Genomic DNA, 15121 nt, shown 5'->3' with positions numbered 1-15121 from the left:
GAGAGAGAGAGAGAGAGAGAGAGAGAGAGAGAGAGACCATCTGTTACGAAACAATTGGATTTAAATAGCTTTCGAAGATTTAGAAAGTCAATTCATTATGAAACTAACATAGCTTGGTGTTATTTTCTTCTTTATTTGATTAATATCGAACGATAATTTAAAATACTTAAACAATATAGGAAGATAGGATTCAATTATTGGATTCTCTTTCCCACTAACATCAACTGATTCGAGAGGACTCTTAAATGGAATTTGTTATTTTATGAAAATGAGAGACTGATGTTGTCTCTTTCTCTCTCTCTCTCTCTCTCTCTGTCTTTTCTTCGTTTCCTTCTATCATTCTTGAAGATAATGAATTTTGATATCTTGAAAGAAAATTCGATTTCGTTCATTTTCCTTTTCTCATATTAGCGGTATACTTGCTAAACGAATAATACTACTTTGCTAAACCGAGAAAAAGAGAAAGAGAGAGAGGGAAATAGAGAGAAAGAGGAATCATTGACGGATATGTATTTATTGATGGCCATAAAATGGGTATCGTCGAGGAACCTTTTTATTTACTCGTTTCAACGTAGTTCCATTCTTTCATCACTTTGATTTAATCGAGTACACGTCTATATTCACCTTCTTTCCGATGGATACGCTTCATCGTTGAATTTTATAGTCATTTTACGGAATAGACGATGAGTTAATAGAAACTTTTCATGGATATAGATAGTATCCTATCGTTTGAAAAGGGCTTTTCCAAGTTGACGGAACGAAACAGAAAAAAAAAGAAAAACAAATACAAAAAAAGTTGGATGATACTCTTCTACGCTCCGCTTTTAATTTCAAACTCGTAGAGTTCATCGATCGAATCGAGTTTTGAAGAGAACTTCGACGTGTGTCAGTCATAAATAAAAAGGGAAAAAAAATTATACTCTCGTTGCGACGACGTAAAATATTTATTATCTATAATTAGAATTATTTCGAATATTTTTTTCGTCAAATAAAATTTATCGGGAAATAGATAACATTCTTTTTCTTTCCTTTTTTTCTTCTTTTCCTTCTTTCTTTTTTTCTTTAAAAATATTTCTCACGATATAGAAAAAAATATATATATTTCATTAATATCAGTGTCTGTAAGTATAATTTAGAGTTTTATCGTTTAGAAAAAATTGTTGCCACAGGTGCGGCGAATAGCTTAGTATCTTTCTCTTTATTTCTCTCTTTCACCTTCATCGAAGTAAGAGAGAAAGTGGATGAGAGAGGGTGGATTTGAAGTTAGGGGAGAAAACTCGATCGAAGTAGCAGGATTCAGGCCGATCCGGAGCTCCCATGCCTACCATCGCTTGCATTTTGATCATTACTTCTTGACCTGTTGTATATGTATGTAGTTCGACGGAATATATATATATATATATATATATATATATATATATATATATCTGAAATCGATTTTATTTATTCTTATATTTTTATATTGTCATTCGTAAGAATAGTTTCGGAACCATTCTTACTTAGTTCGTTTGGATCTTTATACGAATCGAATTAGAATGATCGATAGATCGTTATAATCATTTCAATCAAAATTATAATCAATTCAAATCAATTTCGTCAAAATAATTTCAACCAACAGCGTTCTCGACGTCGTAATATTCATTCATTATTTATTCTCTTTCAAGCCAATTTGCATTTTTCTCATTAATTCATAAAGAATGATATTCGTTGAAACAGCTTATATTTTTTATTTTTTTTTTATTTCTTTTTTTTTTTTTAATGAATACAATTGTCTTCAATGATTATGAACGTAAAATTAATTACACATCGAATTGTACTCGTTGTAAAAATGTTAACATTTTATTTGTATATGCAAATTGAATCAGATATGTGACGATTAAATTATACATAAAACATTATATGTGAAGGTATTTAAAAATTATGTATTTTAATATTTCATTAAAAATTTGTGAGAATATTCTTTTAATAAGGTCAAAATAATGGAGATATATTTTTATTTTAATGCGACCTTTGCGTCAAATACGATGTTGCAATTAATAAGTAAATTCTATTAAATTCTTATATAAATTCATATATTGTATCATATATCGCGTGCGTGCGTGCGTGTATGAATAGAAATTTTCATTGAATGAAATTCATCTCGAGTTAATCATATTAAAATCTTTATAAAAAAAAAATGTTTTCTTTGTTTATAACATTGAAATTTAATTTTGAAAACTAGATATATATACGTATATCTAGAATCTAAAATATAGGTTAGCCATTGTGACGCGTTAATAAAAACTTTTTTTCTACCTTTTGGCGAGGTTTTGATAAAATAATGATATACATGTGATGCAAATCATTCAGTTGGCAGTATGCCGCGATTTTCATGAAATTTCTTGATTCACAGAATCCTCTTCTAACGTTAAAAGATCTACGAGTATACATATACATACATACATATATATATATATATATATATAGCATAAAACGTAGATGTTACGTTTTTCTGTATCGTTTTTGACAAGATTCTCTGATCGATCTCATCTCTTTATCAAAATCGACTACTTTTTATTTGAGAAAATCAGTTTAAGGTTGGACTTCGATAGCGAGGCGACCTCGTGACGCTCAATCCCTCGGGAGAACTGGTATGACGACTTGGAAAAAGCATTTCTCTGGCAGGATAAAATCCCATGAGACAAAGTTTTATCAAGTTTTATCTAGGAAGTACTCAGTGGTAGAATATTTTCCATTTCATTTACATTTCCAACTTCCTTTCTTTATTTCTCTCTCTCTCTCTCTCTCTCTCTCTCTCTCTCTCTCTCTCTCTCTCTTTCTCTCCCTCTTTTTCTTTTTCTCTTTCTCAGTTACTAACGATTAATCATATATAATAGATAAATCGAAGTTAAAGTTAATAAACTTTACTTAGATATTCAGTTCGAAGTTAAATTTTGGATTTGTGAACTGATAAAATAGAACGATTCGTCACTGTTCGATCGTATATCGAATTTCGAGAGTTTTGGATTAGCGTACTAAACCATTTATCTTTTATGCTAATTTCAGGAACAGCAATATATCCGGTGAAAGGTCACCGTTCGAAGGATCCTGTTGCAGCGGTCAAGGTGGTGCTGAAAGTACCGAAAGTGAGATCGAGGAAATACCAAAATATCGAGTAGTTTTACTCGGTGATTCTGGAGTTGGCAAGACAGCGTTGGTTTCACAATTTATGACCAGCGAGTATATGAACACCTATGACGCTAGTTTAGGTAATTATCTTTTTTTCTTCATTATCATATGATTGTTTTAGAAAATTTTTTACTTCATATACGTTTCATTACAATTTCATATTTTATACAGCTATATTTATATAGTATCGTTTAAATCTGAACGTCTAAATATTTTATTTAGAATAAGTGGTCGAAAGAATGGTACAGAATAAAGTTGTATAATTTGAATAATGAAATATGATTTCATACAAAATTTTTCTTTTATATATAATGTAGTTATATATAATTTATATATATATATATATATATATATATATTTAAAAATATTTTTTTCTTAAAAAAAATAGTACCTATATTTTAGTTAAATCATAGTATGATAACTAGATAAACAAGCAAATTCAAGATATACCATTTTTGTAATCTTAATATGATTTATGATCATAAAGAAAAAAATCACATTGACATCAATTGCCAATTGCTACATTGAAATTATTATTCTTCAAACTATCAAAAATATCGAGGACTAGTGTATTTAATTGAAAGATAACATTTAATTATAAATTATGAATAGTATTATATTATATTAAAATAGCACAAATGGTATTATTTAAAAAGCTAAAGGAAAACTTTAATTCTTTCGATTATAGTTGAACATATATACGTAATTCAATTTTTCATTCATAAATTCGAGTTTTTTTTTGAAGAGTATTCTGACTATTCGAATAGATGAGATATAAAGGGGCCAATGATTCAAATGCAAGTTTTTTAAACGAATTTTGACGTTACACTAGAATAGAAACGTTCCGTCGGACAACCAGAGATAATATTAAAATGTAGGAGAACAAAATGTGAGACAAGAATTTTCTTCGTTGTGCGTTCCTATTGGTTTTCTTTTTTTCAAACGAAGTCACCGAGCGAAACGAGCTTGTACAAGTCACATGCAATGCTCCGGGCAAATGCACGCACATATGTACACATATAGACACACGTGAAAGGGGATACACACACATACGTATACGTAAGTATATGTAGATACATATGCATATATTTGCATTGCTCTTTATACGATCATTTGAACGTGCATACGACCCAAATCGTGAAGTGCAGCTATGATTTTATAAACTTGCTCTTTTTTGTTCTTGCTTTTTCTTTTTCTTTTTCTTTTTCTTTTTTTTTTTTTTTTTTTAATCCCTTGATATGTTCCGTTTTTTGGGGACGAGGTGATGGTGCAGGGTATACGGGAGGACTCTCGTCAAAGCTTTTTATTTTTTTTTTATTTCTTTTTTTCCCTGGAATAATAACGGAAGTTCCACGTAATAGAAAATTCGTGCTTTATTCGTGTCGCTCATACGTGAATAATTCTATTCTTCTTGGAACGATTGTTCTTCTATTGTGAAATCATATAACTAAAGACTCTTTCGTGTCAATAATAATCGTATAGCTTTCTTTTTTTTGCCTTTATATATTAATATAGATGTATATATATATATATATATATATATATATATATATATAAATTATACACGTTTGATGTTAAAAATCGAAATAAGAAGAAATAATAATTAATGAAATTTATTTTATTCAAAAAAAAAAAAGAAGAAAAAGAAAATAGTATTGTTATTGGAATAAATAATTAGCAAATAAGAAATAGTTTCGGATGATATTTGATTTTTGTCGAGTTACCCGGTATATCAAGATATTTCATAAAACGAATATTCGTCGGTCTCTTCATGAGAAATGCTCCAGATGTGGAAAAATATAAAATCCGTGAAGGCACATACGTACATACGTTACGTTTCGATTTAAATCCTATTTCTTTTCTAACAGAATATACGGATCGATGTTCGATCGATTACGATAAAATGATCGATCATGGGATGAGTTAGTTCGTCTTAGTTTTCTTAGTTCTACGTACTAATCCGTTAATGGAAGTTGTTTCATTACACGATATTGAACCGTCGTGATATTTTGAAAAAAAGTGAAAACTATAAGATGAAGACATAGAAAAGGAGAAAGAGAAAGAAACAGAGAAACAGAGATAGAAGCTCGTGAAATTATACGGAATATTTACCAACGCATTTTACGCATATGGGTGTTTTCACCTATGTGGGTATATACCTTCTCTCATGATAAGAAAAAGTACAAAAAAAAAAGAAAGAAAAAAAGTAATAGAATGGACCAACCTACATCGTCTTCATTTATTTCTCATCGTGCATTCAAAATGCTCTTTCGATATACTCTTTCGAATGAATTCCCTTCAACAATTTCGCCCGCGGAAAGGAAAAAGAATCCTGGTGATGGATTTCGCCCTTTCATAAGGAGAACTAAAAAGAGAAAGAAGAAAAGTCTTATCATCCAAAGGGTGGTGTGCGTTTTATCCGCGAAGGGAAATTTATCGTGACAAACGTGACAGGAATACAGATTTTCCGAACAAACTTTTCAGTCTTTTGTAAAATTTCTTGGGATCTTTTCTTTAAAGAGGACGTCGATTCTTTATTCTTTCTTTCCTTCTGTTTTTTTTTCTTTTTTCCTTTTTTTTTTTTTTTTTTGCAAATCCTTACATCAAATACAATCGTATTGTATTTGATGTATATTGTGTATATTTTTGTGGGCTAAACAAAGATAGGATAAATAAATTAATGATATATAATTTTCTTTTTCTTTTTTTTTTTTACAATGTTGAATATTCATGTTGATTAATATGATTTATATGATATCGTTGATAAAAAATGAGAATATTTCTATTTCATTTTTTCTCTTTATTTTTTTATTATTATTTTTTTCTTTTTTTTTTTGTTTTTCATTGACATTTCAGAAACGTGTGGTTGATGTGGTCGAGAAGTTCAAGTCTCGACCTTTGTTTAAAATATTAATTATAAAAGTATACTTGAATTAACGGCAAAGGATTAAAAGTAGTATCTTGAAGTCTCATAAATATAACGATATGCCTTCACGATTTTCCAAGCTTTACACGGTAGACGTGATAGTTTCTGGACAAATTATGACGTAAGCTCATTTACTATTTCATTAATCGTTTGAGGTGAACATTTTTACCTAGTAACGAGTGTGACTCTCATCGTGGGAGTGTCTACTCGACCCTCGGCATGTCGCTCGTTAAATATAGTAATTGCATTCTAGTGAATTTTCGTAAAGTTTATGGAAGCTTTTTTTTCATTTCTTTTTCTTCCTCTTTTTCTTTTTCTTTTATTTTTTCGTTCCTCCTATTTTTTTTTTTTTTTCTTTCGTTGTAGATAAATGTGAAAAGCCATTATAGATTTTGTATTTACCAAGATCCATCAAACAGGATTTCGTTACGATCGATCTTTTTCTACGATTCAATTATTTCGTTCTTTTTTCTTTTTCTTTTTTCTTTCTTCTTTTTTTTTTCCTTTTTTTTTTTTTTTTAATCCATTAAAAAGTTCTATCGAATCTTATTATAATGTTCGTGACATCAATGGAAATTACTGAAAGAAATCCTATCTGCAATTTACCCTTTTATTTTCCTTTCCTATCGTTCTTTGCGTCCGTTTCATAAATTATTTTTCTCTCTTTGTATATATATATATACCTTTTGCGTATCTATCCTACGACTTTACGTAACGCCTTTAAATCATTCAAAATTAATTAGAACCGTAAATACATCGATCACGTTGCATCACCATTAACAAACGCATTATCTCGATCGCTTTGTATGTATCTATTTAAATTAATAAAATCGCGCTTGATTAACGCGATTACGAAATAGGACGATTGATAGATACCTTTGCAAATAACATCGTGTATGTGATACGCGATGTAACACAAAGATCTAATTAATTCGTAATTATTCCTTACGTTGTCACAGTTACGTTATCGAGAACGATCATTATTAACATATGATTGATATAGAATATGTTCTTATACGTTAAACGTATAAATGCTTTATGATAATTTTCTCGAATATTAAAAAATGCCAGAAGAAATAAAAGAAGAAAAAAAATAAAATAAAATGTTTTGAACGAATGACGTCAAGAGAGAATACAACGTAGTGATAATTATTTAACTTTGTGCGATAACATTGGGAAGTTCCGTGAAAGTCACGTTTACATTTTTAAATAGAACTCTATATTCTTTATTACATATTCTTGTAGCTGACATAACATGACAGGATTGGAGATAACGAAACGGAAAACGGTTAGGTCAGGTCAGTTTGGTTCAGGACAGTTCTTGGTTGCGTCTGGTCCATGTTTCTTCCTGTCCTTTTATATCCTTCACTGTTCTATTTTTGAAATTAGCAGACTTTTGCATCTTCTTTGTTATTAATAATAAATTTATACATTTTACATCGATGTCATAGTATTCAATTTCATTTTTGTAAATTTGTTAAAACTAATGACGATTACACGACAAATTTTAAACTCAATAACTCGATAATGATCTATGCGGGATATATGTATAGATAGTATTTGATAACATTTAATATTTGATAATAGTTGGAAATTATTATCTAAAAAAATACGTGATCAAGAATATATAGGGTTTTATTGAAAAATGTAAACGTGACGTTTCTTTTTCTTTTTTTCTTTTTTCTTTCTTTTTTTTCTTTTCTTTTTTTTTTTTTTGAATGTTTAATACTCAAAGAAATAATCGCGTGTATACATATAAAACTGACATAATCCATAATTACGTGTTCCTTTTAATGTCAATGTGACATGGCATTTTGGTACATTTTTCTTTTACAAGGACTTTCTTTCAGGAAGAAGGGATTAATATAACTCGTCATATTTTACTCTCAGCTTGCTATAATGGAGATTTCGTGTAGCATTTTCTTAAACGACCAGCGTTATACGAGTTCGTGTATTTGTAGCTTTTCGTCGGCAACGTTGAGACGTCCATTATTCATATCCTGTCTCTTTTTGTTCTAATACAAGACAGATGAGAATACGGAACGAAATATTATCTCTCCGGATTATGTTTCTACACGTTTAAATAAATTCGATCGAATGAGAAAATTAAGGGAGATTTTTTTTTATTTCTTATAAGTTAATTAAAGTTTTTCGTTGATTTTTTATAAGTATTATATATTAAATCTTGCATTCAGTTTAAATATATATATATATATATATATATATATATGTATGTATATATACAATTATCATATATATATTTATACAATTGTTCATTTATCTTTAGAATTTGTAACGTTTAAAGGAATACATTATGATTATATTTATGCGAAGTATTAATATCAACCTATTATTGTAATCTGCATTATTATCAAGATATTAGAATAATATTAGAATTAGCATTCCAAATATTACGTTATTGATTTATTCAATGATATAAGAAGTATATATATATATATATATTATATTTGTTCAATGATAAGTAAATATACGCTTAAATAAATATATGCTTCAAATATGCTTTTTAAAAAAATACATATATTATTATCTAAAGTTTCACTTATTAAGATCATCGGTTAAAAACTTTTTATTTTTTAGTTCAGTTTTGTTGTAAAATGTCAGAAGGAATAACGATTTACATCGTTATTTTTCTTCATTAAAACTGTCGAGATATCGATCAATGTGACAAGCAAATTTATTTCCCAAGTCTTGTATCATTTCACTTTACATATGAATCCTTTTGTGTAACGAGACATGCAGATGAACTTTTTGGAATGTTGCAGTATCATGATTAGAAACGTAACACTCGAAGCTAAGTACTATGTAGCTTGGTATCCTGTGATCGATTCCTCCTTTCCGAGTCGACTCCGTTGCTTTTAGTTATCCGTTCTGATTAATCGACGCAGACGAGAAACAATACTGTTTGATACGTAGAGGAAATATTGCTTGCTTTGTAAATGCATTTATACTCTATTCGAGATGATAGATTATTATAGACATTAATATTATCGTCCACGTTGTGATGATGGACTTTTACGAGGAATTCATTAGCATTTTATTCTCTATCTACATAAAGTTATTTTTTTGTTTATTTATTTATTTTTTTTTTTTTTTCTAATCGAATACCTACAATTTTTATAGCGGTATCTTGTATTACAAAAAGAAACGAATAATTTTTGTCTGAAACGTTTTTTATCCAACCTCTATTTTTTACGATATTTATATTGTTTAAACAGAAAAGGAAAAGAAACTTAGAGTTAGCAGAAATATACAAAGCAAGTATTCTTTTCTTAGAAAGATATTATATTAATACATATACAAAATGATCGCGCTCGTTTTCGATGTACCTCTGAATACTTTTGATAACAAAAAGATACGTAGCAGAATAGATATGTCGGTACTTTTAAAAGCATTTCTAATGCATTCGTTATTATCTTTCGCTCTAGTTGATACATCTTGATATATTTTTTCTTTTTAAGGTAACGCCGTAAAAAAGAAAAAAGTCTAGAATATTTAAATCCGACGATCAATGAATATATAAACGAACAGATCAATGAACAAATGCATTACCGCATCCTATCCAGCGGCAATCCTAATCTAGTATTTCTCTCGTAATGAGTGAATTATGCGCTGGACAACCATTATGCTGATACTATTTTATGCATGATACATATTGACAAGAATATTCTGTTACATATTAATTAATTTTCTATTAAAGGTATTGAGGAGTGTATCGAGAGAATAAGGGCTTTCATATTTTATCAACATATGTTAAAATAATATATTTTTAAAATAAAATATCTATATGTATATGTATTAATTGTTTATTAATTGTATTAAATTTTTTATCTAAACAATATTAAATATCGTAGGAAGTAGAAGCTGGATAAAAAGATATTTTAGACGATACTTATTTGCTTTTTATTTCTTTATCCCATAAAATAAGCTGCCATTAGAAAAATTATATGACTTCATTATAAATAAAAAAATAAAGTGGATCTTTGAAATAATCATGAAAATGTTGATCGAATAAGAAATAAATAATGCTGTTATGTTTGTATCTCTGAATCAAAAAATTTTTATTTCAAATTTTCTTTTAAAAGATGCGTTGTTTTGGAGATACATATCTAGGTTTTTCTAAAAAATTCATTTTGTATATACAATGAGTATAATAGTACAATGATAATTTTCTATTCATATACTTATCATAATTTTCTTTAAATATATATTTCCAGGTTATTATTTTTTCTATGAAATGATACATCGTTATAATTCATATATATATCTTAATTATTAAATGCAAATAGAAAATGTATAAAATAAAAGTATACAATAGTTCGTAAAATGTAAATAATTCAATAGATCTATCACAAAGTTGATAATGCTATAAAGTATTCGTATTGGAGAATCAAATAATCTCTGAAAAGCTTTCCTTCGTTAATATTTTTCCACGTAAATTCAAAGCTAATAACAACAGTATTGCTAATGCAGAATTCTACAAAAGCTACGTTTGCAACTTGTCGATTGCTAAAATCTCGTAAAATAAGTTTAAAAGATTCAGAAATGAACGAGATTGAACAAAAAAATTATTATCATCATCATTATTATTATTATATATTAATGCAAATCATTAAGCGAAATTGTCAAAATTTTAACAAATCTTATAGCATATAGTGTATATTATATATTAAATGTATATAATGTAATGTAATAATTATAACATTTAATAAATACATTAAAGAAAAGTTAATAAGCTTATAGCACACGATCAATGAATTATTTATAATACGGAGAATAATAAAAATAAATTTTTGTAATATATATTGTGTTTAAACATTTGTAGCAAAATATATTAAAAAATGAGGCTGCTGAAACGCATGTCATTACGAATGTAATGTACAGAGATATACATACACACACACACGCACACACACACACACACACACACGCACACACATATATATATCTACGTTATTGTGATGTATAGACACCTACACAAAGAGTAATCAAAGAATCGTTTCCTTTTCAAGAATCATTTCATCTTTTGAATTCTCGAGCATAATAATAATTTTCATTTTACGAAAGGCAACTATATTAACTGCTATGTGCATTGTACCATTCGTGCATATAAGTACCATTCATACAGTTCTTTGTATTTCTCTTTTACAGATGATGAATTTGGAGAGAAAACAGTTTCAATTCTGCTCGACGAGGAAGAATCGGAAATGATTTTCATTGATCATCCCCATATAGAAATGAGCGTGAGTAAACTTACTTTTAAGAAAATAGCAAAATTAATTACTCCTTTGAATTTACATTAACGAAACAAATTGAATTTGACTCGAGTAATTGTTTAAAAATGCGATCAATTAATTTTTTTCTTTTGTGTATACAGTCTGTCTCAAAAGGTTTCACTTTAAGAACGTATAATTTTTTTAATAGCAATTAAAAAGAAGTTTGTTCTTTTTTTTAATGAGAAAGCAAAAGAAGAAATTAATCGTGTTAGATTATTTCAAGACATATTTCAACGTATTTAAATCTACCAAAAACTAAGTGGATTGTGTGATAAACACCTAGATGAGCAAGTTAGAAATCCTTGTAGCGTCGTAATTGGCCACGGTGATCATTGATTATTAAAATGTTGTTCTACGGTATCTGTTCCCTTGATACGCTTCTTAAGTATAATTCAAACTTTTGGACAGTCTATTCTGATCTATAAATAAGATTTATTTTTAACAATCCATAAATAAAATACAATATATAAATTCGTTAGAATTAAATCAAAAAAATTTGTTTGTTCGTTGATCAAAAAAAAGTTACATCATTTTTTCTTTTTTCTTTATCTTGTCATGTTAATTAAAGACATTCGTGGTTAGTTAAACTTTAGTATTAAAAAAGTATAGGATAACTTTGAAAGACGAGGATATATCTTTTAAAGAATATTATGTCTCAAGATTGAAGAGTCTTTAAGAATTTATTTAGTAAATAAATTAGAGAAAAGAAAATATTTGAGACATTGATGAGAAAATAATGAAATGAAATCGTCGACATATTTGTTTGAGGCAGGTCGAGAACTCTCTATCTACGTACGAGCCGCATGCCTGTATCGTAGTATACTCAATAGTATCTCGAACAAGTTTTCAAATGGCCGAAGAGATACTTAATTACTTGTGGAGAGAGCACTATACACAGGAACGATCGGTTATCGTCGTTGGAAACAAGTCCGATCTGGCTCGAAGCCGTACAATTTTATCGAATGGTGAGAATAGAAAATTTTCCATCTCTCTTTGCTCATAAAGATATTTCTTTTCACTTCTAATTTTTTATTATTTCATTCATTCCGTTCGAAACGAATAATGAGTAAACATCGATATAATTAGAATGAATGTGAATATAAAAAAGGAAAAAGAAAGAACAAAGGAAAGAAAATGTTTTAATTCATTATCATTAAATGAGATTTTTGAATGAGAGGAAGAAGAAGGAAAGAACAATTCGATTTCTAGAATAAAAGAAAATATCATTCATTCATTCATTTCGTTCGAAACGAATAATAAATAAATATCGATAGAATTAGAATGAATGTGAATATAAAAAAGAAAAAAGAAAGAACAAAGAAAAGAAAATGTTTTCATTCATTATCATTGAGTGAGATTTTTGAATGAGAGAAAGAACAAGGAAAAAACAATTCGATTTCTAGGATAAAAGAAAATATCTTTGAACATCGAGAATACTTATAATATCGTGTCAGTTCGAATTTGATTAGCTGCCATTTCTTGGATAGCATTCATTATGTTTTCTTATCTTCAAGAGTAGTTCAAGAGACGTTATCGACACAGCGTTTTCTCGTAAGAAAAAGAAGTCCCTTTTTAAAGGTCAAGTGAAATTTGTGTCTTGTTAAAGGAAGAAAGAAAAGAAGGAGAAATTATCGTAGGATGAGATTACTATAGCTCACTTTTCGAAGCAAAGTGAATTTATCGTGTCTTTCGAGGAAGTATCTCGACCCAATTTACTGTTTTAATACCGATTAGACGAAAGTAATAGCAGTGAGATAAATACGTGAATTCTATCTGTATTTATCGATTTTTTATATTCCCTTAAAGGATATGACAAATTAAATCCCATAAAATTTCAATTATTTCGTTTCGAAATGAATTATCGTTGAAATCAACGTTAACGCCGTTGCGTGCCACGTTAATTACATTAAATTCATCGATTTCTCTTAATTGGGAATTTTTCGAGATAAAAGATAAAATTTTACAAGAGAGCTTACGAATAGATGCAAATCGTTTCTCTCTTTTTCTTTTTCATTTTTTAATATCTACGCTTTCGAATAAATCCCATATATATATATATATATATATATATATATATATATATATATATATATATATAAAACATAGCGAAAAGTTTTAAAAGTGGAGAAGATGAAATTAACTAAGTTATTAAATATGATTGAATTAATTAGCAGGCAGTTTGTCGGTAAGCCACGTAATAATGGGAACATCGTCGTAATGTCGCGAACATAGAAGATGAGAGAGTAGTTCGAATTCTATGGAATTCGAACTCTTCGAGATAATATCGGCACTTTCACTTGCGGTGGAGATAATTAAAAGATTCTTGAGGAGAGATCCTCAATGGCACGAAATTACGTTTCCGATTATATTATGCGGAAAACAGATGTAGGGTATTACAAAAGACGAAGCAATAAAAAATAGGAAATCGAAAGAAAAGGAAAGGAAAAAACAAAAGGAAAAAAGAAAGAAGAAGAAAAGCGATATCTATGGATTAAATTGGTTAAATTGAAATTTTGCTATGTTAAAGAGGGGAAACAACTGGCGACGTCTCGGGAATGCAAATTCATCGAAACGTCGAGTGGGATAAAGCACAACGTGGACGAGCTTTTGGTTGGTGTTCTCAAACAGATTCGTTTACGTGAGAGCCGTGAAAAGAAATTAAGACGTCAATGTAGTAAGGGCAAGATGTCGAAACTTCACGCTAGTAAAACAGCTCATAGTCTCAATCTTGCAAGGGAAATATTAAATAAAATGTGTTTAAAAGATAGTAAAAGTAAGAGCTGCGAAAATCTTCACGTTCTTTAAGGGCAAAAGAAAAAGAGTATCCACCAAAAATAATGAAAAAACTAGAAGACCAATTTTCTCTGACTTTTTTTGTGCAAGAGAAAATTCGTTTCATTTCTTACTTGAAGTTTCGACATAACGAGGATGATTATAGTGATATAATTATTCAAAAAATTCACAGTCCTCGACTAGCCGAATGTATGTATGTGAGTACGTACGTACGTATATGTAAGCATGTATTTACGTATGTATGTATCTATCTATCTATATATTTATCTACCAAGTTTAAGTTGATCTCGATGTTGGAATATACGAGCTGCACTCATCATTCTGAATTTTAAGCATGATCGTGTATGTTACTCTGTGTGTGTATGCGTACGTTGAAGCGGTACCTAAGCCCCAAATTAGAATTAAGATGAATGGTCTTAGAAATTCTTCCTTCGAACGTAACACGAACGGTTAAGCCGGTTAATCTGGCTCACCGTCTGTCTGCAATGCAGCGATTTGATTATTTATTAGATGCTAATTAGCGACATGTGTCCCTTTTGTCACTACTCTTCTCTCTCTTTCTCTCTCTCTCTCTCTCTCTCTCTCTCTCTCTCTCTCTCTCTCTCTCTCTCTTTCCTTTCTCATTATGAATTTCCATTTCGATTTCAACATTTATCTTCCTATTCGCGTTTAATCGAACACCGGTACGTGTAAATATTTTAATGAGAATTTGTTCGATAATAGAAATCACATTGAAAAGTAACAGTATTACGATATTCTTTCTATGTTGTTATAGATATTTTAGATTGTCTCTTTTCGTTTATTTTTATTTTTATTTTTATTCTAATTTTTATTCTTATTTTTTATTATTATTTCGTTTTTAATATACTTATATCGTATAACATATCATTATTGTCGATATATTTTATGAACAAAATGTTCAGTAAATGTAAATATTTCC

General features: G+C 28.8%; 1 protein-coding gene across 3 annotated transcripts in view; it reads left to right on the top strand.

The window, feature by feature from the left end:
• Window positions 1-14500, top strand: part of LOC122628639 — a 165351-nt gene extending 150851 nt beyond the window's left edge. For all 3 annotated transcript variants that reach the window (XM_043811101.1, XM_043811103.1, XM_043811102.1), the window contains 4 exons: window positions 3046-3248; window positions 11264-11355; window positions 12161-12353; window positions 13916-14500. In XM_043811101.1, the coding sequence (XP_043667036.1) occupies window positions 3046-3248; window positions 11264-11355; window positions 12161-12353; window positions 13916-14193 (766 nt within the window). In that variant the 3' untranslated portion in view covers window positions 14194-14500. The remainder of the gene's footprint in view (window positions 1-3045; window positions 3249-11263; window positions 11356-12160; window positions 12354-13915) is intronic.
• Window positions 14501-15121: the final 621 nt, after the last annotated feature.

Source organism: Vespula pensylvanica, chromosome 4 (genome assembly GCF_014466175.1).
Source record: "Vespula pensylvanica isolate Volc-1 chromosome 4, ASM1446617v1, whole genome shotgun sequence".
NCBI lineage: Eukaryota > Metazoa > Arthropoda > Insecta > Hymenoptera > Vespidae > Vespula > Vespula pensylvanica.
Note: the sequence above shows the minus strand (reverse complement) of the source record. Positions and strands in the feature narration are given on the sequence as shown.